The sequence below is a fragment of the Cicer arietinum genome, chromosome 3, assembly GCF_000331145.2.
Source record: "Cicer arietinum cultivar CDC Frontier isolate Library 1 chromosome 3, Cicar.CDCFrontier_v2.0, whole genome shotgun sequence".
Classification (NCBI taxonomy): domain Eukaryota; kingdom Viridiplantae; phylum Streptophyta; class Magnoliopsida; order Fabales; family Fabaceae; genus Cicer; species Cicer arietinum.
The window spans coordinates 53,871,111-53,898,309 of record NC_021162.2 but is presented as its reverse complement, the minus strand read 5'-3'; the positions used below and the strand labels follow the sequence as shown (position 1 = coordinate 53,898,309).

The window sequence follows — 27,199 nt, the reverse complement described above, 5'->3', positions numbered from 1 at the left end:
CAAATACCTATTTTCTAAGCAAATTTTACATTTTATCAAACCTATTTTGATATACCAAAGTAGTCCCAGATAGAAATTAATGTTAAAGATAATTTATAAATAACATATGCACTCTTCAACCTATTGGACTACTTTTTACTAAAGACAAAATTGCGAGGTCTTATGTACATTATTGTTAAATAATATGCATAATATTACAAAATATTTTAAAAAAAATTATAAAATTATATGTTTAATCGCGCAACGGACAGGTCTTAATGTAGTTGGATATTTAAACCTTACACAATTAATTATTCAAAGACTAAAATGAAAAAAAATTGTATTTTACAGTGATTTAAATCAACTTTGTATTTTAAAGGAATTAAAAATCAATTTTCTTATTTATTGTAATGACTAATTGCAAAGATAAAAAGCTATTGTGGAGAATTTATATATGATGAAGGATTGATTTCTCTCCTTTGCAAAACACAACATTGGTGTTTTTAAGTTATACACTCCGATTGTTATAAAAGAAAAAACTGTCTTATTATATAGAGGTTAAGTATTTTTAAATCATTTAACTTAATATTATTATTTTTAATATACTTTTATTGAATTCAAAAATATTAAAAATTGACAATTTAGTTTAACTTATATTTTACATAAAATATAAAACAATTAATTGCATTTAATTAACTTTTTTAATAACTGTAATACAAAACTTCACACGACTTCGATACTATGTTGGATCATGAAGGTACGAGGGATCATAACATTAGATTAAAAACAACTATATACACGAATTAAATACCATCTCTTCATCCAAAACATCCTAAAATATCGAATTATGGATCATTATTTTATCTATATAATATCCGACATCTATTTTGTAGTATATTACATTCTTAAAATGAGCCGACTTTGTTCATATTCCAGCTTACCTAAGCAATTTAAGTTAATTTCATTTGGAACATCCAAAGCATAGGTTCAATAGATCCAAAGCAATTAACGTAGATAAAAGTAGTTGAAGTGATTTCTATTTGGATTGACTAGGCAGAGGAATATATATTTCTTGAGAAGCTCAAGATTCCTTTTTCCACAAACAAACAAAATTACATATATGTAGTGACCCTTTAATATTATCCAATTAATCTCAAAGCTAAAAATCTACTTACCAAGCAAATTAAAGATGAGTGTCAACATAGATGATGAAGCACCTACTTTTGCTCCATCTTTACTAGTACCAAATGTTCAAGAAATGGTGAAGAAGAATTATTTACATGTTCCTAAAAGATACATGAGGAACCAAGAAGAAATGGAGAAAGTAAATTACATGCCTCACCTTTCATGTGAGATACCTATAATTGATTTATCACTGCTTTCAAATGGTAACATGGAGGAGTTACTCAAACTCGACATAGCATGCAAGGAGTGGGGTTTCTTTCAGGTAAATTCATGAACTACAAAATTGTGAATTACATAAAAAAAATGTACAAAGAGAAACTTGTGAAGGAAGCATGGTACTTCTACCACTACATCATCGATCATAACAAAAATGGTTAAATATAATTTGTCTTATAAATATTTCATTTTATCTCTGCATATGTATTAATTTTTATTTTTAGTATTTATTTTGTTTTATACTATGTAAAATGTTTTCCGTTGTAGTTGGTCCTATAATATTTTTCAAGTTGGAATTTGTCCATGTATATGTATGTCATTTATTTTGGTTTTTATGTAACCGGTTTTAGAGGCATTAAAAATAAATATTTTCTACATATTAAGCGATCAATTTCAGCTTAACTAATAATTTTAAAGTCAAATAATAATAATGACCATAAGTAAAAATAAAAAATAATTTTTTTTTTTTATAGATTTGAATGAAAATAATTTTATTCAAGGCGTGTCGAAAGGATAACTCATTTAAATAATATGTTCAATCACTTCAAATAAATGGATTGGTGAGGAGCATAAGGGAAAGATGAACTTTAGAATTGAATGAATGAAAAAAGATTAATTACAATTGATGTAGGATAAACTTTATTTAGTGATCATAACTAAACAATCAAACTTTAATTAATTTATAACTAATAATAACCAATTTATAACTGCATGCAACAAACTCCAACTACATGTAATAAATGTCAATTATATCTAAGAAGCATTTACATCTTTGTAAAAGTAAATAAGACTTTTATTTGGTTTTTCATAGAATATGTTAACTTGAGATATCAAATACCTTTGTAGATAGTGAATCATGGTGTGGAAAGAGAACTTATGCAGAGAATGATGGAAGTAGCAGATGAGTTTTTCAAACTTCCAATAGAAGAGAAGGACAAGTATGCTATGCCCTCAAATGATATACAAGGCTATGGTCATGCTTATGTTGTTTCTGAGGAGCAGACACTTGATTGGTCCGATGCACTCATTTTAATCATTAATCCTGTCCGGTACAGAAAGCTTCAATTTTGGCCGAAATTCCCAGAGGGATTCAAGTATGTATTTTTTATAATTTAAAATTAGACTTAAATATGATTTTGATCTATGTAAATATATAGAGATTCTTTTTTGATATTAACGATTACATAACGAGTCTTTTAGTCCAAACATCAACTAGGATGACACATGTTCAAAATCAAATACAGAGGCACTAAACACATTAAACAATAGGGAAGAGAGCCGATCGAATAATAATGGGTCAGCTCTAGCTGGTCCCATGAGACGAGGTTATGGTTGTAGCACGCACACATCCATATTCTATATTGTCTCAATCATTAACAAAAATATGAATATTCGATAGAAACCATATACTCAAAATACGGTTGGGTCCGAGAGGGCAAGAAGCTCAACCTTAATTATAGACCACTTTATAAACTAAAAAGTGACAGGAGGACTATATATCACTTAAAATATTTACCTAGCCATATTTTTTTTTGTCATCTTAAAGATATTTAAAATATTTGGTTTCTTTCCATCTTTATCGATAAAAAAGACTACAAATCACATAAATATGAACTCTTGAGATTCTTATTTAACAAAAAAATACTATAGAATTCCAGTGACCTAGACCCGTGTTCTTGCCCATAACACTATCACCGTTGCCACGTAAAATTAATAATGTAAGGTAATTTGTTAAGAAATATTATTAAAAAAAACACTTAAATCGATAAAGATAGCAAGAAACTAAAGAGAAAAAAATATCTTTGTGAGTAATCAAGCTTTTATCATGCTAGTCAAACTTTATTGCTTTCAATTCACTTATTCAAAATAATTACAATCAAATTAAAAATGTAACTAATTATTTTAGAACACTGGAAAAAAATAGTTAGTTTATTATAAAACAATCCAATTAACTAACTGTTTATATCACAAAACAGTTAAGATAGCATCTCCACTTTGGTTCAGCAACAAACACATTTCATCACATCAACTGCACTAGCTCTTCTGAACTCAATCCCCTTCAAACTTATCAGCTCCAAGCAGTGGAAAAACCTATAAATAAGAAATGTTTTGGTGATCATTCTAAAGCAGTGTAAAAAGTTGACACTTTCTTAACAAACAATTCTTTGATTGCTTCGGTGATACTCCGGTGTTTCCAATAATTTGTTATTAAAAAATATTATTACTCTTAGTTTTTCTAATAAACATATGAAACATAATTTACTCAAATAAAGATGATTTATTTCATCATTTTAAGAACTAGATCAGATAAAAACTTAATCATGCACAAAACTCAATTAGATATTTATCTTTATCTTCTCTTTCTATTCTCTCTATCTTAGAGCAACTCCAACGGTTGCTCTCTTCGTCCCCACGAGTCAAGTAAAATTCATTTTTTGGCGAGTTTACTATTTAAGTTGGGCCGAACTGGCATAACGGGTACGCCAGTACTTTCACAATTTAATAATAATAATAAATTTATGACTGTTAGTTTTTTTCTACTGTTAATTTGTATATGAAATACATTTTCTTAATAATTGGAATAATTTATTTTTCTTACTCTTAATTTTTCTTTCACGAATTTTTTTAAGCTTCTATTACAATCACCACCAAACAATCCCAATATATTTTATGCTTTAGACACATGAATAACGAAATTTAAAATTTTTTATTTACTTTTATCATTTTTAATTATTTATGTCATGTATTTAATATTTAATTATTAATTTATTATAAAGATTTAAGTTCAATTTTATTTTAAATTAAAATAAAATATAATAATAATAATTAAAATATTTAAATTAATATTTTAAGTTGTGATAAAATTAAATATAAATAAAATATTAATGTATCAATTAAAGTTGTGGGACCTAATATGGTTATGGTTGTTTAAGAGTTAAACCGTTGGAGTAAAAAATAAATGAGGTGCTTCAACATTGGACCTTATTTAATGAACCCATGTTGATCTGATATATGATTTTGAGAAAACTTTTACATATGAATTTGATTGAATGTATAAAAATAGATAAATTTTATAAGAAAAAATGTTTATGTTAAAAAAATTGAAAAATTAATAATTATTAATTGTGATAAGGATGTGAAAACCAAATTATATAAGTGTATAGGATCTTTGTAGTTTGATATATGGTAGTAGGTTGTGATGAATTTCGACTAGACCTGACATGACAAATGTTAATAGCATAAATATTGTAATTAATATAGATATTGTGGTGTATATTAGTGTAATTTATGAGTAGAAGTATGGTAGTTGGGTTATCGTTGCCAAAATGTATGTTTGAGTCTAACATGTGAAAGTGACATTCTATACGTGCATCTGTTCTTGTTACATGAATTAATCTAACTAAATGACATACTTCATATATAATGGTATATGTAGATTCTCAGTGCATCATGTAGATTGATATGTGTATATGGACTAAAATTTATTTTATTAAATTTTTTAATTATTAAAATTGCACTTTTTTATCCGACCCAACTTTTAAGATTAGAGCAAGGCCTCAAAAATCTTTAAGACGATTCTAGATCAAATGCATCAATTTTTATTGACCAAATTGTAATTCAGATGTCTATTATAAAATAAATCGGAGGGAGTAATTTATAAAACAAATTACAAAAATAACTAAACCAATAAATCCAACATTTATTGATTTGAAATATAATTTCACGTACTTTTAAAATAGATTGTCTAATAGTCAAACCAAATCAAACCAAACTATTATCTTTTATCAACACTATGTCAATATTGGTATCTTAAATGATGTGTTTTGTTTAATTGTATTTTAATAATTATATATCTTGTTTTTGTCCTTGTAGTTATGAAATTGGTATTAATAGTGTAAAAATTTAGATTTAATTTGTATTCATCGATGATGTAAAAAAGTTTTACACTATCAATTAATCATAACTCTCAGATTAATAAATTAATTTTATTTTTATCATAATTACTTTAAAGTTACACATATGAATTTTTGTGACATTGTAAAACTTTTTATACTGACAAAACATAACAATTAACCTCTACAAATTTTAGTGTTTGAAAAAAAAAATGAGATTTTTGAAAATTAATTTTTAATTATTAAAAACATCAACAAAAATTTGATCTACTACCTCTCTATAATAAGCTTTAAGAGTTTGATCGTCAATATATTTTTGTAAATTTACAACTTAAAATTCTTATATACAATATAATATTATACTTTTTAGGTTAAATACCACTCGCGGTCCATTAACTTAATTTCAATTAAGCTTTTAGTCTTTTGTTTTTTTTTTTTCTTTATGATTTGGTGTTTTATTTTAGTTTCAAGTAACAATTTGATCTTTTATGTTTTAAAATGTAATAATGTTATCTTTTTTTTTTTTTTTTGCAAAAGTTCAAAAAATTCATCAAAAATTTCATAAAAATCCCATAAAATTAATTATCATCCTCAATATAATGCAAATTTCATCAAATTCATAACTAAATCTTTAAATAAACTCATATTTTCATCTTTAACAACATCAAATAAAGAATGAAAATATTAGTTTATTTGAAGATTTGTGTTACGAATTTGATGAAATTTGTATTATATTGAAGAATATAATTAATTTTATGGGTTTTGTTTGAAAATTTTAATGAATTTTTGTAATAAAAAGAATAACATTGTTGACATTTTAAAATATAAAAGATCAAAGTGTCACTTAAAATTAAAATAAATGACTAAAATGAGAAGAAAAAAAAAAAAGACTAAAACGTTAACTAAAATTAAGTTAAGAGACCACAAGTAGTATTTGACCTACTTTTTATTTATTCATTAAAATTTCAAAAATTGATCACCCTAATGTTTTAGTTCAAGCTCTACCACTATAAGGACTTCCGAGAATCTAGACATCCAACATAGTCAAAATCTACAAAACCTTCTATAACAACAAACATGCTAGCAGTCCTAACTCTACAAAAAAAATAACACTCTGCCAGGTGACCCCTTGATGTATCTCAGGATCCACTTGAGAGCCTACCAATGTGACCTTCCAAGATTTGACATGAATCTACTAACTAGGCTTATTGCATGAACTATATCAGGTCTAGTGCAGAGCATGACATACATCAATGAACCCACAACACTTCCATAAGGGATGTCAGTTCATGTATGTTTTTTCTTCATCTTTGTAGGAAATTGACTTGAACTCAGCTTGAATTGTTAGGACATAGAAGTAATAACAAGTTTGTCATTTGACATTCCAAAGTCCAAACTTATCAAGAAATTTCTTAAGATACAATTCCCGAGATAGGTATACAGTTTTGTCCTTCCTATTTCTCTCGACCTCAATTGCCAAGATCCTTTTAGCAGCCCCTAAATCATTCATCTCAAATTCTTTGTTTAGCTCAACCTTTACCTTTCTAATTTCAATAGCTTGATTGCTTGTAATCAGAATATCATCCACATACAACAGTAGAATCACAAAAGAACTACCAGTGAGAAATTTGAAATAAACACAATGATCATCTTTGAAAACTTACGTGAATCATGAATTCATCAAATCTCCTATTCCATTGTCTAAGGAACTGCTTTAAGCCATAAAGTGACCTATTCAACTTGCACACATAATCTTATTTCCCTTTGACTTCATAACCTTTAGGTTATCTCATCAAAATTTTCTTTTTAGATCTCCATACAAGAAAGTTGTTTTACATCCATTTGTTCTAATTCCAGATCAAATTATGCAACCATGGCAAAGAGGATTCTAATGGATCTGTGCTTGACAACTGGAGAGAACACCATTAAAATCTATTCTTTCTCTTTGAGTGAAACCCCTAACAACAAGTCTGACCTTAAATCTATCCTTTAATACCTTCTTTTACCTTCAAGATCCATTTGCAGTTGACCAATCTAGATCATTTTGGCCTTTTAATCAATGTCCAAATATTATTAACATGAAGAGATTTAATCTCCCATTCATAGCTTGCTTCCACTTCTTACTGTCTTTACTAACCAATATAGATTTAACATATTTTGGTTCATCTTGTAGTACTTCACTTGTAGATACTAAGGCAAAAGCTATTAAATCAACATAGCCAAACATTTCTGGAGCTATGATAGTTCTTTTGGTTCTATCCATTGCCAATAAATAGTCATCATGAGTTTGATCTTCTCCATCAATCTCTTCCTCATGATGCTTTTCTTCCTCAGGTGTAACAACTCCATCCTGATCTTGCAATGCATCTTCAATTAGCTCCACCTCAAATTTCACTTTCCCTAGATCAGATTTCTTATCCTGAGCTTCAGCTTGAGCCTTAGTTTCAACATCAGTCGTAAAAGCCATTTATGTTTCATTGAACACAACATCACGACAAATTATGAATTTTATGTGTCCTGACTCCAAACACCACAACTTATATGCCTTAACCTCTTCAGGATATCCAAGGAACGTACATCTCACAACTCTTGGTTCAAGCTTGTCTTGCTTAATGTGAGAATAAGCTACACATCCAAAGACCTTGAGTCTTTCCAAGTTTGGAGGATGGTCTGACCACACTTTTTTAGGTGCCTTCATACCCAAGGCACTTGAGGGACATCTATTTATCAAGTATGCTGCAGTAATTATAGTTTCAGCCCAAAAAACTTTCCTCAAACCAGCACTTAAGAGCATGCGTCTTACTTTCTCTAAGATTGCTCTATTGAATCTTTCAACAATATCATTTTGTTGAGTAGTCCCTGATGTGGTTATGTGCCTTGCTATTTCATTCATGTTGCAATAGTTGTTGAAAACATAAGAACACAATTCTAGACAATTAACAGTCCTAAATCTCTTAACCTTCTTTCCAATTTGAGTTTCAACAAGAGTTTTCCATCTTTTGAAATTTTCAAAAGCTTCATCGTTTGTTTTCTGAACATAAATCCACAATTTTCTTGAATAATCATCGACTATAGACAAGAAATACCTTGCACCAAAATGTGAAGAATTCCTAGAAGGTCCCCAAAGGTTGGCATGAACATAATCAAGAGATCCATTTGTTCTTTGTTGTCCTTTGTTGAATTTTACCGTACATGCCTTGCCAAACACACAAGGTTAAAAAAAAATTAGCTTCTCAACCTTATCACCACTCAACAAGTTTTGTTTTCCCAATTTAATCAACCCATTTTCACTGACATGACCAAGTCTCATGTGCCATATTTCAGTATTTGACAAAGGTTTTGTTGATGTTGTTGCAACTGAACCAATAACAGTTTCAGCTTCAAAAGAATACAAGCCATTTCTCTTAATGCCTCTCCTTACTTCCTTGGAACCCTTCATCGCCTTCAATACTCCTTGTTCACCTTTGAACATGTATCCCTTTTTATCAAGCTCACTAAGAGAAATTAAATTTCTCTTAAGGTCAGGTACATATCTAACTTTAGTTAGAAGTTTCACCATTTCATCATGAAACTTAAATCTAATGGATCCAATCCCTGCAATCTTGCAAGCCTTGTTGTTTTCAAAAAGTACTGATCAACCATCTTCAACACATAACTCCTCAAACAAGAGTTGTTTGGAGTCATATGCCAAGTACAACCAGAATCCATTATCCATTCTTTATCAGAATCATTGCTTGAAGCCACCAAGGCATCAAAAGACTCATAACCATCTTGCACAATTGTTGCTTTGTCTGTTGGAAAAACCCTAATAACGTTGTGCTCAACAATCCATGTCAATTACATGATGAATAGCCAAAGGCGGAAGCGTACCTGTGGGAATTGCCATTAATGAAATCCTGAGATGATGATGATAGAGCCAATGGGTTGGGTGATCTTCCTCAGCAAAACACCCTGAAGACCTTGCTCTCTTGATGGGGATAGAGAGAACCAGAGAGTTTTCTCCTTTAGGGTTTTGAAACTGAATAGTCTTGTTGTGTTTGCCTTGGGGACCATTACCCCTATATATAACTATTATTAGTTATATCCCAAATTGCAGTATTTCCAATTCAGCCCCTCATTAAATTAGAAACTGTCTGGTATCTACACTATTAATTTTCATAACTATTATGCTCTTTAGCCATAAACTATTATATATTATTTGACCCCTAGTTTATTGGCTAATTATATAACGACCCTAACACACTTTATTAATTAATTACATATGTGACCCATAAATCTTACAATCTCCCACTGGTCACACATGTATCCTTAGGAGTGTGTTAGACTTTATGACGTCAAAAATGTCATTATAATTACCTTGAGTATAATCCAAATTGTCCCGTCCATTAATCATATCAGCACATGGACCCAAGGAGGCTTTCGTCATAATAAGCATACGTTAAAAATATGGATTCCATAATATATATATCAAAATTCCCAAATTCCCAAATTACAAACCCTAATTTTTCAAACACGTTAAAAATATGGATTCCATAATATATATATCAAAATTCCCAAATTCCCAAATTACAAACCCTAATTTTTCAAACACGTTAAAAATATGGATTCCATAATATATATATCAAAATTCCCAAATTCCCAAATTACAAACCCTAATTTTTCAAACACGTTAAAAATATGGATTCCATAATATATATATCAAAATTCCCAAATTCCCAAATTACAAACCCTAATTTTTCAAACACGTTAAAAATATGGATTCCATAATATATATATCAAAATTCCCAAATTCCCAAATTACAAACCCTAATTTTTCAAACACGTTAAAAATATGGATTCCATAATATATATATCAAAATTCCCAAATTCCCAAATTACAAACCCTAATTTTTCAAACACGTTAAAAATATGGATTCCATAATATATATATCAAAATTCCCAAATTCCCAAATTACAAACCCTAATTTTTCAAACACGTTAAAAATATGGATTCCATAATATATATATCAAAATTCCCAAATTCCCAAATTACAAACCCTAATTTTTCAAACACGTTAAAAATATGGATTCCATAATATATATATCAAAATTCCCAAATTCCCAAATTACAAACCCTAATTTTTCAAACACGTTAAAAATATGGATTCCATAATATATATATCAAAATTCCCAAATTCCCAAATTACAAACCCTAATTTTTCAAACACGTTAAAAATATGGATTCCATAATATATATATCAAAATTCCCAAATTCCCAAATTACAAACCCTAATTTTTCAAACACGTTAAAAATATGGATTCCATAATATATATATCAAAATTCCCAAATTCCCAAATTACAAACCCTAATTTTTCAAACACGTTAAAAATATGGATTCCATAATATATATATCAAAATTCCCAAATTCCCAAATTACAAACCCTAATTTTTCAAACACGTTAAAAATATGGATTCCATAATATATATATCAAAATTCCCAAATTCCCAAATTACAAACCCTAATTTTTCAAACACGTTAAAAATATGGATTCCATAATATATATATCAAAATTCCCAAATTCCCAAATTACAAACCCTAATTTTTCAAACACGTTAAAAATATGGATTCCATAATATATATATCAAAATTCCCAAATTCCCAAATTACAAACCCTAATTTTTCAAACACGTTAAAAATATGGATTCCATAATATATATATCAAAATTCCCAAATTCCCAAATTACAAACCCTAATTTTTCAAACACGTTAAAAATATGGATTCCATAATATATATATCAAAATTCCCAAATTCCCAAATTACAAACCCTAATTTTTCAAACACGTTAAAAATATGGATTCCATAATATATATATCAAAATTCCCAAATTCCCAAATTACAAACCCTAATTTTTCAAACACGTTAAAAATATGGATTCCATAATATATATATCAAAATTCCCAAATTCCCAAATTACAAACCCTAATTTTTCAAACACGTTAAAAATATGGATTCCATAATATATATATCAAAATTCCCAAATTCCCAAATTACAAACCCTAATTTTTCAAACACGTTAAAAATATGGATTCCATAATATATATATCAAAATTCCCAAATTCCCAAATTACAAACCCTAATTTTTCAAACACGTTAAAAATATGGATTCCATAATATATATATCAAAATTCCCAAATTCCCAAATTACAAACCCTAATTTTTCAAACACGTTAAAAATATGGATTCCATAATATATATATCAAAATTCCCAAATTCCCAAATTACAAACCCTAATTTTTCAAACACGTTAAAAATATGGATTCCATAATATATATATCAAAATTCCCAAATTCCCAAATTACAAACCCTAATTTTTCAAACACGTTAAAAATATGGATTCCATAATATATATATCAAAATTCCCAAATTCCCAAATTACAAACCCTAATTTTTCAAACACGTTAAAAATATGGATTCCATAATATATATATCAAAATTCCCAAATTCCCAAATTACAAACCCTAATTTTTCAAACACGTTAAAAATATGGATTCCATAATATATATATCAAAATTCCCAAATTCCCAAATTACAAACCCTAATTTTTCAAACACGTTAAAAATATGGATTCCATAATATATATATCAAAATTCCCAAATTCCCAAATTACAAACCCTAATTTTTCAAACACGTTAAAAATATGGATTCCATAATATATATATCAAAATTCCCAAATTCCCAAATTACAAACCCTAATTTTTCAAACACGTTAAAAATATGGATTCCATAATATATATATCAAAATTCCCAAATTCCCAAATTACAAACCCTAATTTTTCAAACACGTTAAAAATATGGATTCCATAATATATATATCAAAATTCCCAAATTCCCAAATTACAAACCCTAATTTTTCAAACACGTTAAAAATATGGATTCCATAATATATATATCAAAATTCCCAAATTCCCAAATTACAAACCCTAATTTTTCAAACACGTTAAAAATATGGATTCCATAATATATATATCAAAATTCCCAAATTCCCAAATTACAAACCCTAATTTTTCAAACACGTTAAAAATATGGATTCCATAATATATATATCAAAATTCCCAAATTCCCAAATTACAAACCCTAATTTTTCAAACACGTTAAAAATATGGATTCCATAATATATATATCAAAATTCCCAAATTCCCAAATTACAAACCCTAATTTTTCAAACACGTTAAAAATATGGATTCCATAATATATATATCAAAATTCCCAAATTCCCAAATTACAAACCCTAATTTTTCAAACACGTTAAAAATATGGATTCCATAATATATATATCAAAATTCCCAAATTCCCAAATTACAAACCCTAATTTTTCAAACACGTTAAAAATATGGATTCCATAATATATATATCAAAATTCCCAAATTCCCAAATTACAAACCCTAATTTTTCAAACACGTTAAAAATATGGATTCCATAATATATATATCAAAATTCCCAAATTCCCAAATTACAAACCCTAATTTTTCAAACACGTTAAAAATATGGATTCCATAATATATATATCAAAATTCCCAAATTCCCAAATTACAAACCCTAATTTTTCAAACACGTTAAAAATATGGATTCCATAATATATATATCAAAATTCCCAAATTCCCAAATTACAAACCCTAATTTTTCAAACACGTTAAAAATATGGATTCCATAATATATATATCAAAATTCCCAAATTCCCAAATTACAAACCCTAATTTTTCAAACACGTTAAAAATATGGATTCCATAATATATATATCAAAATTCCCAAATTCCCAAATTACAAACCCTAATTTTTCAAACACGTTAAAAATATGGATTCCATAATATATATATCAAAATTCCCAAATTCCCAAATTACAAACCCTAATTTTTCAAACACGTTAAAAATATGGATTCCATAATATATATATCAAAATTCCCAAATTCCCAAATTACAAACCCTAATTTTTCAAACACGTTAAAAATATGGATTCCATAATATATATATCAAAATTCCCAAATTCCCAAATTACAAACCCTAATTTTTCAAACACGTTAAAAATATGGATTCCATAATATATATATCAAAATTCCCAAATTCCCAAATTACAAACCCTAATTTTTCAAACACGTTAAAAATATGGATTCCATAATATATATATCAAAATTCCCAAATTCCCAAATTACAAACCCTAATTTTTCAAACACGTTAAAAATATGGATTCCATAATATATATATCAAAATTCCCAAATTCCCAAATTACAAACCCTAATTTTTCAAACACGTTAAAAATATGGATTCCATAATATATATATCAAAATTCCCAAATTCCCAAATTACAAACCCTAATTTTTCAAACACGTTAAAAATATGGATTCCATAATATATATATCAAAATTCCCAAATTCCCAAATTACAAACCCTAATTTTTCAAACACGTTAAAAATATGGATTCCATAATATATATATCAAAATTCCCAAATTCCCAAATTACAAACCCTAATTTTTCAAACACGTTAAAAATATGGATTCCATAATATATATATCAAAATTCCCAAATTCCCAAATTACAAACCCTAATTTTTCAAACACGTTAAAAATATGGATTCCATAATATATATATCAAAATTCCCAAATTCCCAAATTACAAACCCTAATTTTTCAAACACGTTAAAAATATGGATTCCATAATATATATATCAAAATTCCCAAATTCCCAAATTACAAACCCTAATTTTTCAAACACGTTAAAAATATGGATTCCATAATATATATATCAAAATTCCCAAATTCCCAAATTACAAACCCTAATTTTTCAAACACGTTAAAAATATGGATTCCATAATATATATATCAAAATTCCCAAATTACAAACCCTAATTTTTCAAACACGTTAAAAATATGGATTCCATAATATATATATCAAAATTCCCAAATTCCCAAATTACAAACCCTAATTTTTCAAACACGTTAAAAATATGGATTCCATAATATATATATCAAAATTCCCAAATTACAAACCCTAATTTTTCAAACACGTTAAAAATATGGATTCCATAATATATATATCAAAATTCCAAAATTCCCAAATTAAATCCTAAACAAAGACAATAACCGAATTTCATCATGAATTAAACATGGTAAGCTCTGATACCAATTGTTGGAAAAACCCTAATAACGTTGTGCTCAACAATCCATGTCAATTACATGATGAATAGCCAAAGGCGGAAGCGTACCTGTGGGAATTGCCATTAATGAAATCCTGAGATGATGATGATAGAGCCAATGGGTTGGGTGATCTTCCTCAGCAAAACACCCTGAAGACCTTGCTCTCTTGATGGGGATAGAGAGAACCAGAGAGTTTTCTCCTTTAGGGTTTTGAAACTGAATAGTCTTGTTGTGTTTGCCTTGGGGACCATTACCCCTATATATAACTATTATTAGTTATATCCCAAATTGCAGTATTTCCAATTCAGCCCCTCATTAAATTAGAAACTGTCTGGTATCTACACTATTAATTTTCATAACTATTATGCTCTTTAGCCATAAACTATTATATATTATTTGACCCCTAGTTTATTGGCTAATTATATAACGACCCTAACACACTTTATTAATTAATTACATATGTGACCCATAAATCTTACATTGTCATTATCCTTCTTCTTATCACCATTTTGTTTCTGCCTTTCTGGACACACCTTTCTTGTATAACCCTCTTTCTTGTAATGGTAACACCTTATGCTTGGAAAATCATCATCGTGAGCCTTTTGTTGTGATTTTCCTTTCTTCTTGTCATTCTTGTTGTTTTTCTTTGAAGATTTCTCTTTCATGGACAATCCTTCACCAACAACTGATGACTTCAACTCTTTCCTTTCACTTAATTCTTTTGAGTTTAGGGCAGCTTGCACTTCTTCAAAACTCAAGGACCCCCTCCCATACAACAGAGTTTCTTTGAAATGAGCATGTGATTTTGGCAATGCACATAACAACAACAAGGCTTGTTCCTCATCATCAATAGTTACATCAATGTTTTCCAAATGAAGATTAGTTTGTTAAATATATCAAGTTTTTCTATTAATGACTTATTTTCGCTCGAGCACAGAGCTTGTTTAAGATATAGACGATTTACCAAAGATTTGTCATATACATATACAGTTAAGGCAATAGTTGGCTGGACCAATAAGCCACATAAATTTCAACTTAAGTATGAGTGGTTAAGTTCACATTGGTTAAGAATGAGCTAAATGTTGGATATGTAAGAGATGTGATCTATATATCTAATTTCTTAAAATTTTGAGCGGAGATGTGGTGTCAAAGTTTCTTACAGATGTTGGAGCATTTGGCCCATTGTTTCCCCTGCACTCCCCCGGACTTCCCAGCCGAATGTGAGGATATCCTAAAAATGCCACAGACCTACAAGGGACACCAAATTTTGCACAGACTAAAAACATACATATTTTCAAAAGAAACTAAATATATGTTAAGTCTTTAACTTATAAATATACATGTTGTGATTTGAATGGAATTCATCTACTAATGCAGGGAGATAATAGAAGCATATTCAAGTGAGGTGAAACGAGCTGGCACAGAACTTCTCAGTTCTTTGTCTGTTATTATGGAGTTGGAGAAACATACTCTTGTTGAACTACATAAAGAAGTACTTCAAGCTTTACGTGTGAATTATTACCCTCCTTGTAACACACCTGAGCAAGTATTGGGTTTGAGTCCACACTCTGACACAAGCACAATTACCTTACTTATGCAAAATGATGATGTACCTGGGTTAGAACTTCGTCATAAAGGAAATTGGATACCTGTGACTCCAATACCAGATGCTTTAGTTGTCAATATTGGAGATATAATAGAGGTAATTGACTAATTTCTTTCTTCAATATCAGGTCACCTTCTAGACCTGAACGTGAGAGCGGTGTGTTAAGAATCTACTTTGTTAATATAAGCTTAAAAAGAATGTAATGCTACCAGATAAAGTCACTTAATTATATATCTACATTTTTTAGTTTAATTCTTTTGCAATGTGAACAGATATGGAGTAATGGAAAATACAAGAGTGTAGAACACAGAGCAGTGACAAATAAGAACAAGAGAAGGACTTCTCATGCATCATTTTTGTTCCCACGAGATGATGTTGAAGTTGAGCCATTTGATCATATGATAGATGCTCAAAATCCCAAGATGTACAAGAATGTAAGGTATGGAGATTATTTGAGGCAATCCATGAAGAGAAAAATGGAGGGAAAAACACACACTGATGTGGCAAGGATAATTAAGGAACGTGTAATAGAGGCACAACAAATTTAACAAAAGGCTTAGTTTGAGAAAACGAGGAAAGTAACAAAGTTTACCTTTTCATGTTTACAATTGTGTTTGTATAATGCTTAAGAAGTATTATTATATACATCAAATAGTATGGAGTATTTTATTTGTTTAGTTTGAAAAAGTTTAGTGACGAAACTCAAACATGTTAAAGTTTAGTTTCAGTGATGTAATTTTTAAGCAAATTATAATTTAAACAATTAGCACTTTCATACTTTTGGTCAAATGATTGAATGATTTCAAGGTTATACAAAGAATTGTGCTTATTAAGGAAGGAATTCAACCTGCCACCTAGATTAGGTCCAACTGAAAATATTTGTATCAGTTGCTAATTTATGAAAGCACCGAATTGGAGATGTTATTAATTTAGAATTCTGTAAGAAGTTAGAACAAACTCCCATAACCTCTTCAGTTATTAATTTGACAAAACTATAATTCAGCATTCACAATTTTCTAAGAAACAAAACGTTTTTCGTGCATGTTTTAATTCAAATGAGATTGTTAGAATCACGGTTTTCTCACTACAATTTTGACAAAATTTATCATTTGAAATTTCTACACATATCCCGAAGTCAATGTAATTTTAGCAAAGTCACTGTTAACATATATTAATTGTCTTAGCCTAGCCCAAAATTGTTCCAAGTTAAAAAAAAAAAAAAGATTAACCAATTTAAGTAAAGTTATTTATGGTTCAATTATTCACTGCGTACCACCTTATGGTTTTAATTTATTTATCAAGAATTCTGAGACATGATAGGTAGGTCACATGAATCAAATAACTGACCCAATTTGATTCGTAGTATGGGTGTTAAAGCTGCAGCCAGGAATTGGGCCCCACTCTGTCAGAAATCAGAATCAACCCATTACCCATATGTCAGTAGAACAGTGATGCAGTAGACCATAATACCTCTTATACATAAATTCCAAATTATTGAAATCCTTTAAATTCAAATACACAAACGGAAGATAATAACACTGTTCAAACTCTTCAAATACAACTTTACTCATCATCTGCTTTTATCCTCATTAGTCCATGTAGTAATTGCGTTCCGTAATACATATTTTTTCACCAAACAAATATCAAGAGTCAAGTACAAAATCAATGACTAAAATGTTTTTTATTTTTTTATAATGTCTTAAAAGTTATATTTTTTTCTCACATATTTCTTAGGGAGTAGAACGAAACTTCACTCAAAATTAAAATATACAAAAGGCAATGAACATTAAATTGCCAAGACTAACACACACTAAGCATTATTCACACATACAAGCCCAATATTCCCCCCTCTCACCTACTTAAATTATTAAAACATGTCTTTCCAACTCTACATGGAGTTACAATTAGTCAATGTTTCACATCTAATACCATGAAACTTGCCTAGCCAATATTGGACTAGCTTCATTAACTCAAACAAACAACAACAACAACAATAAAGACTAACAAAACATTTATTTAATGAAAAAGAAAAATTTCATTGTTTCATGTCTCAGTTGTGTCTGAGCTTATTACAGTCTCTTCTATTGATGAGATAGGCAATTTAGTCCCTGAGCTCATTTTGTTAACATCTTGGCTTGAACAAATGAAAATTCTTCTCACCATATTGCAGAATTCCCTGCAACAACATAATAATACCAATCCACATAGTATTTATAGTAATTCAACACAATCTATTATTGAGTATAGTTAAAGATTAAAGAGATACTCACGGCCACGGATCATCACCAACAAGCATCATATCCCCTTCATCATCAGTGAAGACAATTTCCCACTTATTCCTTACTTGGAGTTGTCCCTTTATGTCAAAAAGCTTCTCCAGTTCATCTATAAGTTGATTATATCCATCCAACGCGGTCAAGTACACCGCACGACCCACCGCAACGCCCTGCATTTGAACCTTTTGACAAGTTTGGAACACAAGCATAAGCCTTACTTTACAAGCAATTCATAGTAGACCAAAAAACATTAAGGTTGCATTTGGATTGACTAATGAACAACATATTTGGCTTATCTGCTGGCATAAACACTAAACAGGATATTTGGGAGAGCATTTGAAAACAGCTTAATGACATATTCATAAGCTGTTTTCAACTAATTTCTGTAGGCTCTGCAAGATTGCTTATGAAAATAGCTTATACAAAAGTAATTTGACCATAGTTTCTTTTTGAATATAGAAATAGCTTATATATAAACGCTTATCCTATAAGTGCTTATTTAAGTGGTTTATCTAAATAGACCCTAGCTCTACTATGTAAAGAAACAATATATGCCAAGTACCTTAGTACAACTTCTGCTATTGATTTGCTTGCTGGGAGTTTCTTTTGGTGATACTTGTAGCTGTTCTTGTATCATTTCTTTTGAAGCCTTTGAGATATCAGGCATATTATGGTTTGCATCAGTTCTTGACAAAGGGGTGACAGCACATCCTTCAGAGGTGACTCCATATGCATTTGCTGCATTCTGATTAAGGTCAATGCCAAACAATCTACAGCTTGTAGCAGCCTCTATTTTGTTCTCCTTGTCAACTTCATTAATCAAACGATCATTGTTCGGTATTTCTGAGTTTGTTTTTGAAATAGGCCAAGGTGAGACCGAGACATTCTTGCTATCGTCAGACGCGTCTTGACACAAATGAGAAGGACAACTAGAATGAGGAGAAGATAGCCAACTTCCATCTGTCGGATTCCTCGATATACTATTTCTGCTGATTTTGTTATTATCAGTTTGTATATGATGCCATATATGCATATTGTCACTCCTTTTGTTTTCAGACATAACATTAACTTGTGTTATATCTGATTGTGTCAACCCAGCTTCCCAGTAAGCAGAGTCACCTAGTGCCGTGTCTCCTTCGAAAATGAAATAAAGACATTAACAACAAGTACCAAGCCTTATCCCACTAAGTCAGGTTGACTATTGCAGTGACAAAAAACAATTATTTTTTTACAGGGACTAAAATAAAAGTTTGGTATATTTACAGGGAATAAATGAATAATTAAACCAGGAATGAATAATCAATACAAGAATTGAAAGGAGTTATAGGATATTCTTCTTCCTTACCAAGATCTGGAACTTCACTAGGTAGTCTAGGCCTTTTATATTTTACAGGAGGAGGAGGTTGAACAGATGTAGGAACAGAAGCCGAAAGCGGTTCGATCTCCCATGGTGAAATTCTATCAGGTCTTGGAATAGATGCAGGCTCATCCCATTGAACCTGTGAATATATGATGACAAGAATGAATGAATGAAAGTACCATACAAATCACTTGAAATAAGGTGGACTATTGCAAAATCAAAAGTTGAGAATACCTTGAGTGATCTCCATTTTGAATTCAACCAATGTGAAGAAATATCCTCTTCTCCAATTATTGTGCCAGAAAATCTGATGAACAATATGTATTAGAATTTAGAATGTGTAATGAAAAAGGTCATGTTGCAAACTACAAAAGTGAAATTTAGTACCTTTTGTCGGTCTCAGGTGAATCATCTCCATCAAAACTCATCTTGAACCTCATTCCAACACTAAATTTTTGGTTCATAGCTTCCATGAACTTGTTCACACTTACAATAAACTGGCTCATCCTAAGAAAGCAAAATGGCCTTGTCAAGATTCATCCACAAAATATGTAGCATTGATACTTTATATTGAAGGCGAGTCCAAGTGTCTGACACTGACACTTACAATAATATGCAGCCACTTTTATTTTCTCAAATTATTACCAGTGTCTATGTATTAGGGTTGTGTTCGTATCTGTGTCAGTGCTTCGTAGCAAAAGATAGTTTCTAAATTTTTACAAATAGTAAAAGTTATACCTTGGCTTATAGTATACTACAAAAAGAGTTTGGGTTGCAACAGCATGAGATGCAGTTGCAAGGACTCCAAGGTGCATGCTCTGACCAGAAATCACAGATAAAGGCATGCAGCTCTGCGGCGAAGCGAGATGCCTCACTCCAACGCGTAATTCTCCATTGTTTCCTCTATAACACAGAATCTTGTTTAGTTTTAATGTTTGCACAGTCAAACAGAAACATTGTATGATTTTACAGTATATAATGATTTTTTGAACCATATCAAGGAAACCAAGAAAAACAAAACATCAAATGAATACCTCAGAAACACAAAAGTATCTCCAGCAACTAATCTTTTGGATGTCACAAAAGTACTCCATCCAGTTGTTAGTAAGTGTCGACGCGGTTGACCTGAACACAAAGGAAATGTGAGACTAAGCATGTTTTTTGTTTTGCGGTGATAAAAACTGATTTTGATAGAATTGGTTTTAGTTGAAAATAAATTGAACGTAACATGATTTATGTTTAGAAATATTGACAAAAAAATAGATTTTTATCAATTTATATGATCAGAATCGCTGTGTGCATATATAAGTCAATGAATGTGAGAATTGATTCTATGTTATCACATAGGCTAGAGATATTAAGTTATAGGTAAAATTGATTTTGTGACTGAAATCAATTCTAAAGATGGAAGCAAAACATAACATTTTATGGTCAAATCACGTTTGACTAACTCAAACATGATCTTGGGAGATACAAACATAGAAACATAGGCTAAAAAGAAAAAAATTCATGTAATTCAAGGATTGAACTCAGGACCACATGCTTAAGTCTCTTGAGTCTTTTTGTATGATCAAGCAACATCAAGGATTGAACTCAGGACCACATGCTTAAGAAACTCTCAAATTCTCGAGTCAAAGTCTCTCAAAAGGTTACACTTACCTCTAAATATATGCTTAAAGTGCCATTCGTAATTATGAAGATCCTTAGCAACCAACTCTTGAGTTGGAGTAGATTGAGACATATCCTAAACAAAAACCAAACACAGTTTTAGTAAACAGAAAAAAAACCAATCTGGATCTGTTATTCAAAACCAACACAAATTCATTAAAAAAATCAAAAAAATATGGTATTTTTACCAAAGGGGGAAGACATTCAGTGGCATGTTTCCTAAGAACAGAAAATCCACCATGAGTACTAGTATCAGAAGCAGTTAAGACCTTGCAGAAGGAGTGAGTTTTTGGTCTTGGAGGTTCAGCACGACAAGGATCAAGACTTGTAGGCTCAATTTTCTAAAGCACATTTGGTCAATTATAAAATTCAAAATACTATGGAAGAAAATAATCAAAGGTTGACCAAACAAAAAATTTGAGAATCAAAAAGTGGTAGCTATATCCTTACATTAGATTCTGGTACCAAAGTTATCTGTGCATAAACTTCATCTGTTTCTTGTTCAGCCTAAACATGTCAAAATTCATGTCAAGTTTTGGTTTTTCCACCAACCCAATTTATATAATCAAATAATATCAAAAAGTTAATAACTCCAAAAATTAGAAACTGTCATAGGAACTCAAAATTTCAAAACCCAGATGAACATTTGTCCCTTTTTTACATATAAACCAAAAAAAGTTTCCTTTTTTTTTTGGTTTCTTAAAATCACACACAAGAAAAAGAGAAAAGAAAATTTAGGATAATTGAGAAAATTACCAGTAAATGGACATTGACCACACGACAAAGGATCTTGGTTGGAAGTTTGAACAATGGAATCCTTTGATTTAGTTCCTGATTTGTTGATACTTCTAACTACAACCACACAAATAAATAAAAAACATATAAAGTAAAAAAAACATCAAAACAAAATCATTAACCAAAAATAAAAAAGACAAAAATAAAAAACAAAGAATCAAGCATATCCAAATTCCAAGCATCACAACAAAACACATTTTCAGACACACAAAAAAAAAAACAAGAATTTGTAACCATTTAGATAATGAAAAGAAGAAAAAAAACAAACTTGTTCCATGTGTCCTTGAGGAAAATAAAAGACCCTTTGTCCTGCACGAGGAACTTCAACACGAGGTCCTGCACAAGCCTTCCATAATTGTTCATAAAGTTCATCTTCTCCACCATGATTCAACATCATTCATTCAACTTAAAAACCCAAAAACCTTTTCACTTTTCAACACTTCACAGAGTTTGTAACCAATCTCATAAAAATTGAGTTTTTATCACCATCATCATAATCATCATGATGATGATATAGTATAGTGTTCACAGTTGAATGATTAAGCTTTATGAAGGAGAGACAATAGAAGCAGCTTTTGAAATTGTGTCTGTTATGCTGCACCTTCTGCAACCGTTACAGAACTATACACAGTCTCTTTCTCTTTCTCTTTCTCTCTCTTTCTCTTTTCTTTGTGTAATAATAAGGAAACGGCGTTTGTTGGAATCTGTGAATCACAATCACAAACACACATATAACAGCTTATTTGGTTTGTGTCCATTTTATAAAACACAAAAAGGGTATTATGTATCTTTTGTTTTGTGTTGAATATTTTATTCTTAGTGTTGTGTCACAACTGTGTTGTATGTGTGTCTCTTTCTGTCTTATACTTATACTAGGTACTGTTTACTATTTCATTACCAACAAGTGTAAGGTGAAGAAGTAATGCTTATTCTCTAATGGATAAATTTGACATTAATACTAGGAGATAAGCTTTTACATAATGAGTGAGTATATTTGTTGAGTCGAACAACTATGCACTTAAGAGATCCAATTATACATATTTAAATAAACACCCTATCATTATATCAGCAATGAATTAGTATATACTCTAATAAATAGTATTATAATGTACCAAACTCACATGTACAACACATACCTTGATGCATAATTAATGAGATAAGTTGTAAATTATTTATGTAAGTTTTTCTTTGTTTCTAGTTTTTTACCCAAAATCATCGTAGATAATTCAGTGTATTATGTAGTTCGTGCAAAATTTGTTTGAGTTAGTTCAGATTGAAGATTTGTCAAAAGTTTCATATTGTCTAATAAAAGTTACGTATATCAACTCTATTTTTTCATCCAATATGCATTATTATTTAATATTTTAAGTGTTTAGTAAAAAAAAAAAAATTAAGTTTTTATTCGATTCTTTATTTTTCTGTTACGTATTATAGTTTTGTGATATATAGTTTTTTTTTTCTTTTAAAGTGTGAGTGTACTGGGAATAGGGTATCTTTGAGGTATGTGTTGTAAAATTTTCACATAATACTATTTCTTTGGTTGTCATTCAACAACAATCGTAATTTTTATTTGATTTTGAAGTTTTCACGTTATATTAATACTTACAATGACTTGAAAGTCGTAGTTGGTATTGAATTTGTTTTTCGTGATGAGATAACATTTTTTTCAAAATGTAATTTTAAGTAAAATTACATTTTTTAATCTTTTATGTTATTTAATCGTAACAATTTGATCATTTATCATTTTTTTTTTCTTCTCAAATAGGTTCTTTATCTTTTAAAGTCTTGACATATTAAACCTTAATTGCATTAATGTTAAAAAAAACTGTGACATTTTAGTCTTATACATTTGAAACATACCTTCCTAAACCACCAAATTCAGAAACATTGACTACACTAAGATTTCTAAAGTTCGTGAGAGAAGAAAAATTATTTTGATTTTGGGAAAACTGTAAGAGCAAAAACGGGGATCGATTCTCATCGTCGAAGCATATTCAAGGTATGTGGTATCATAATCTTGTGCATATTAAACTTATTTATATTTTAGAGATTGATTTCTTCTTCTTTGTGTTATTGATTTGATTCTTTCTTTAGTAGCGATGTGGTAGTGATGAGACCATGAATTCATTGAGTCACTGTAAATGAGTATGTTTGTGTAAAAAAACATAAAATTAGCACTTATGCACATGAAGTTTATTGTGCCGATTTATTTTTCGTTTAACAGCTTTAGCATTATTCTGAGTGCACACGATTCTTAGTTAACTCCTATTGATTCAAGGAATTGTGTCTCATTTCTTTAAATTGATTATTCACGTTGAAATTGATTTACAACCTTATCTTAGTATATTTAAATTTAAAATTATAATATTAAAAAGGCTTGTATGCCAAAAGTTTGCAGTTAGTATTAGAATGAGAATTTAATTTTGGTTAATTAGATTTTAATTAGGTTATATATTTTTATTAGAGTTTGAGACAATTGAAGGTAGGTTATATATATATTGTAAGCTATTAAATGAAATGAAGATAGAAAAAACTTGAGGTTATTCTCTTTAAGTATATTTGAGCTTATTATTATTTTTTTTTTGTTGCACTAATCTTGTATTTATCAATTGGAATTTTTATACTTATTATTATTTTTGTTGCACTAATCTCCTAGATATTATGTTCAACTCTCACGAAAAACAAAAAAATGTTAATTTTTAATAGTAGAAAATGGGTGATAAGATCATGAGCAATATTGTCAACTATTATTACAAAAACTCTAATTCGTAGAAGAAACGACGAGTCGAGGGTTGTTACAAAAAAAATTATATATTACAGTTAAAATAGAATACAAATATGAAAATAAAAAGTTATGAAAGGAAGCAAGAACATTTTTCCTTTTAATACAATTTTCAAAATTACCAAATTTTTTTCATAGTTCAATTAGTTTGTTGATTGTGCAAGAGTGTTCGTGTGAGACATAATTGAATATATTTTTTATAGCTAAAGCATAAATATGCAAAATAAATCATTTAAATCAAAAATAAAATTAGAAGACAAAAAGTTATACAAAAAATCTAATTTTACACTAAAGAGAAAGGAATATACACAATCAGTATAAACTAATTTTATATTCACATTGATTGATAACAATTGATTTTGTTATTTTCTACATAACTATAACATTTATTATCAAAAGACCGTTCAAATCAATGCTTTTCTTTTTATATATCGTCATTAAGCCATTTTGACTATAAATGAAAAATTATTAGTTTTTCTATGGTAAAAAAGTAAACAGTGATAGCAAATTAGTTAGAATTTCCTATTTATTAACCGTTTACTAACTACAAAAAGAATCACTAATCTTCAATTTAATTTTTTGTTTACATCACTAAATGTTATACCTATTGTAAGTAATTACTATTAGCCAAAATTTTACACTCTTCATATTTTCTTATTCATAATTAACATGTACGACAATTAAACTTTAAGTGACCTCTAAAACTAAATTCCACTATACGCAATATTTGTGCACAGCTGCTTCACTATATCATTGTGAAAACTTTCTTCGAACACCAATAAAGAGGAAAAGGAAGATGATTAATTTATCATTAAAATTTGCTCACTTGATTTAATTAATGATCTTTGTGTTATCCTCTCATCGTCACTCTCATCACCTTTATGGTCATTTTCAATCAGCTATTTATACTTTTGTTTTTAAATTTTTAGTGGTGCCTTCAATTTTCAATTCGTACAACAAATTGCTAGCACCATTGACTTTGTTTTGGGAAAATACTAGGGAATGGGACAAAATTATAATATAATTGTGCATCACACTCATCAATAGGAAACTTTAATCAAATTAGGAAAAACCAATTGTACCAAAAACAAATGAGTTATACATTATATTTTTACACAATTTTAATTCAATGAGTTAATAGATGCTTTCACTTATATAGTGCTCAATATCTATTTTCTATTTAATGTAAACTTCTTTACTTGCACTTAATATATCAACACAGTTGCACGACTTGAGTGGTCCAAGTTATAAAACATGATTGATACCATTTATATTGAGATGTCTAATATGGTTCTTGTTCAAACCTTTGATGAATTGACAAAAATTTAAATAAAAAAAAACATAATTAAACTATCAAATAATGTATTTTTTAAAATTATGTTCTAATTATTAAGAAACAAATTTGAACGATTTCTTAGTTAATTTTATTTAATTATTAGTATTTTGTGAAAAAATAATTAATCTATTTTGTAATTTAAAAAATATTATAAAATGATAAAAAAAAAAAGTTTCACAATACATCTTATCTACAAAGACGACACAATAATTAAATTCACCCATAAATTATACCCAAAAAATTCGCCCATATAACAAGAGGTGACCAACTAAGTTAAACAACTTCTCAATTATTGTTTGGTCTTTGATAACCCCTATCTTCTTATAATCATTATGATAAATTTATCATAACAAACAATCAAAATCGTTTCAATGTTTAGTTTGATTTGAAATTCTATATATAAATCAAAATTATTAGACACCGTTTTTATAATTGAAGTGTCGTATGGTTACTCATCAAATGTCAAGAGAATTGTATGAATGAAAGATTTCAAATTATTTAACTCAAAATCTCGTGATTGCCCTATCTTGATGCAACATCTACTACCGATGGCTATTCAAAGCAGCTTGCCTACAAAAGTTACGAAACCTATAACAAGATTGTGCTTATTCTTGAATTATCTATGTAGTAAAGTCATTGGCACGTCAAAGTTGGACGAGTTGGAAAATGAGGCTATAATTATCTTGTATCAATTGGAGATATATTTTTGTATTTCATTTTTTGATATCATGATTCACTCAATTGTTCATCTAGTGAGGAAGATTAGATTGTGTGGTCTAGTTTATTTAAGATGGATGTATCCAATAGAGAGATACATATCCTAAAAAATTAAATGAAGAATCTATATCGTCCAGATGCATTGATGGTTGAATGGTACATTATCGAAGAAACTATTGTATTTTGTTCAGATTATATGTATGAATCATATGCTA

General features: G+C 29.2%; 2 protein-coding genes across 2 annotated transcripts; one reads left to right on the top strand and one right to left on the bottom strand.

Annotated features, from left to right (window-relative positions):
* The first annotated feature begins 1,149 nt into the window (after positions 1 to 1,149).
* Positions 1,150 to 16,825, top strand: LOC101497259 (protein LATERAL BRANCHING OXIDOREDUCTASE 1-like). The gene is made up of 4 exons (XM_012713482.3): positions 1,150 to 1,426; positions 2,227 to 2,474; positions 15,822 to 16,146; positions 16,323 to 16,825. Exons 1-4 carry the CDS (start codon positions 1,169 to 1,171, stop codon positions 16,596 to 16,598), a joined length of 1,107 nt encoding a protein of 368 aa, XP_012568936.1. The 5' UTR covers positions 1,150 to 1,168; the 3' UTR covers positions 16,599 to 16,825.
* A 963-nt stretch (positions 16,826 to 17,788) lies between these two features.
* On the bottom strand, positions 17,789 to 22,964 carry ARF9 (auxin response factor 9). Its single transcript, XM_012713484.3, has 13 exons — positions 22,418 to 22,964; positions 22,111 to 22,206; positions 21,805 to 21,861; positions 21,543 to 21,695; positions 21,346 to 21,430; positions 20,721 to 20,811; positions 20,425 to 20,589; positions 20,074 to 20,193; positions 19,921 to 19,993; positions 19,672 to 19,825; positions 18,889 to 19,460; positions 18,321 to 18,508; positions 17,789 to 18,226 (listed from the first exon to the last, which is right to left on the bottom strand). The coding sequence occupies exons 1-13, from the start codon at positions 22,544 to 22,546 to the stop codon at positions 18,094 to 18,096; spliced, it is 2,016 nt and encodes a 671-aa protein (XP_012568938.1). The 5' UTR covers positions 22,547 to 22,964; the 3' UTR covers positions 17,789 to 18,093.
* Between the last annotated feature and the right edge of the window lie 4,235 nt (positions 22,965 to 27,199).

Excerpts from the sequence above, each read along its gene's own strand:
- LOC101497259 (XM_012713482.3), top strand. The coding sequence starts at position 1,169 with ATGAGTGTCAACATAGATGATGAAGCACCTACTTTTGCTCCATCTTTA. Across the intron at positions 2,475-15,821 it reads AAATTCCCAGAGGGATTCAA|GGAGATAATAGAAGCATATT; the intron begins GTATGTATTTTT and ends CTACTAATGCAG. Across the intron at positions 16,147-16,322 it reads ATATTGGAGATATAATAGAG|ATATGGAGTAATGGAAAATA; the intron begins GTAATTGACTAA and ends CAATGTGAACAG.
- ARF9 (XM_012713484.3), bottom strand. The coding sequence starts at position 22,546 with ATGATGTTGAATCATGGTGGAGAAGATGAACTTTATGAACAATTATGG. Across the intron at positions 21,862-22,110 it reads TGGTCAATGTCCATTTACTG|GCTGAACAAGAAACAGATGA; the intron begins GTAATTTTCTCA and ends TGACATGTTTAG. Across the intron at positions 18,227-18,320 it reads GTTGGTGATGATCCGTGGCC|GGAATTCTGCAATATGGTGA; the intron begins GTGAGTATCTCT and ends ATGTTGTTGCAG.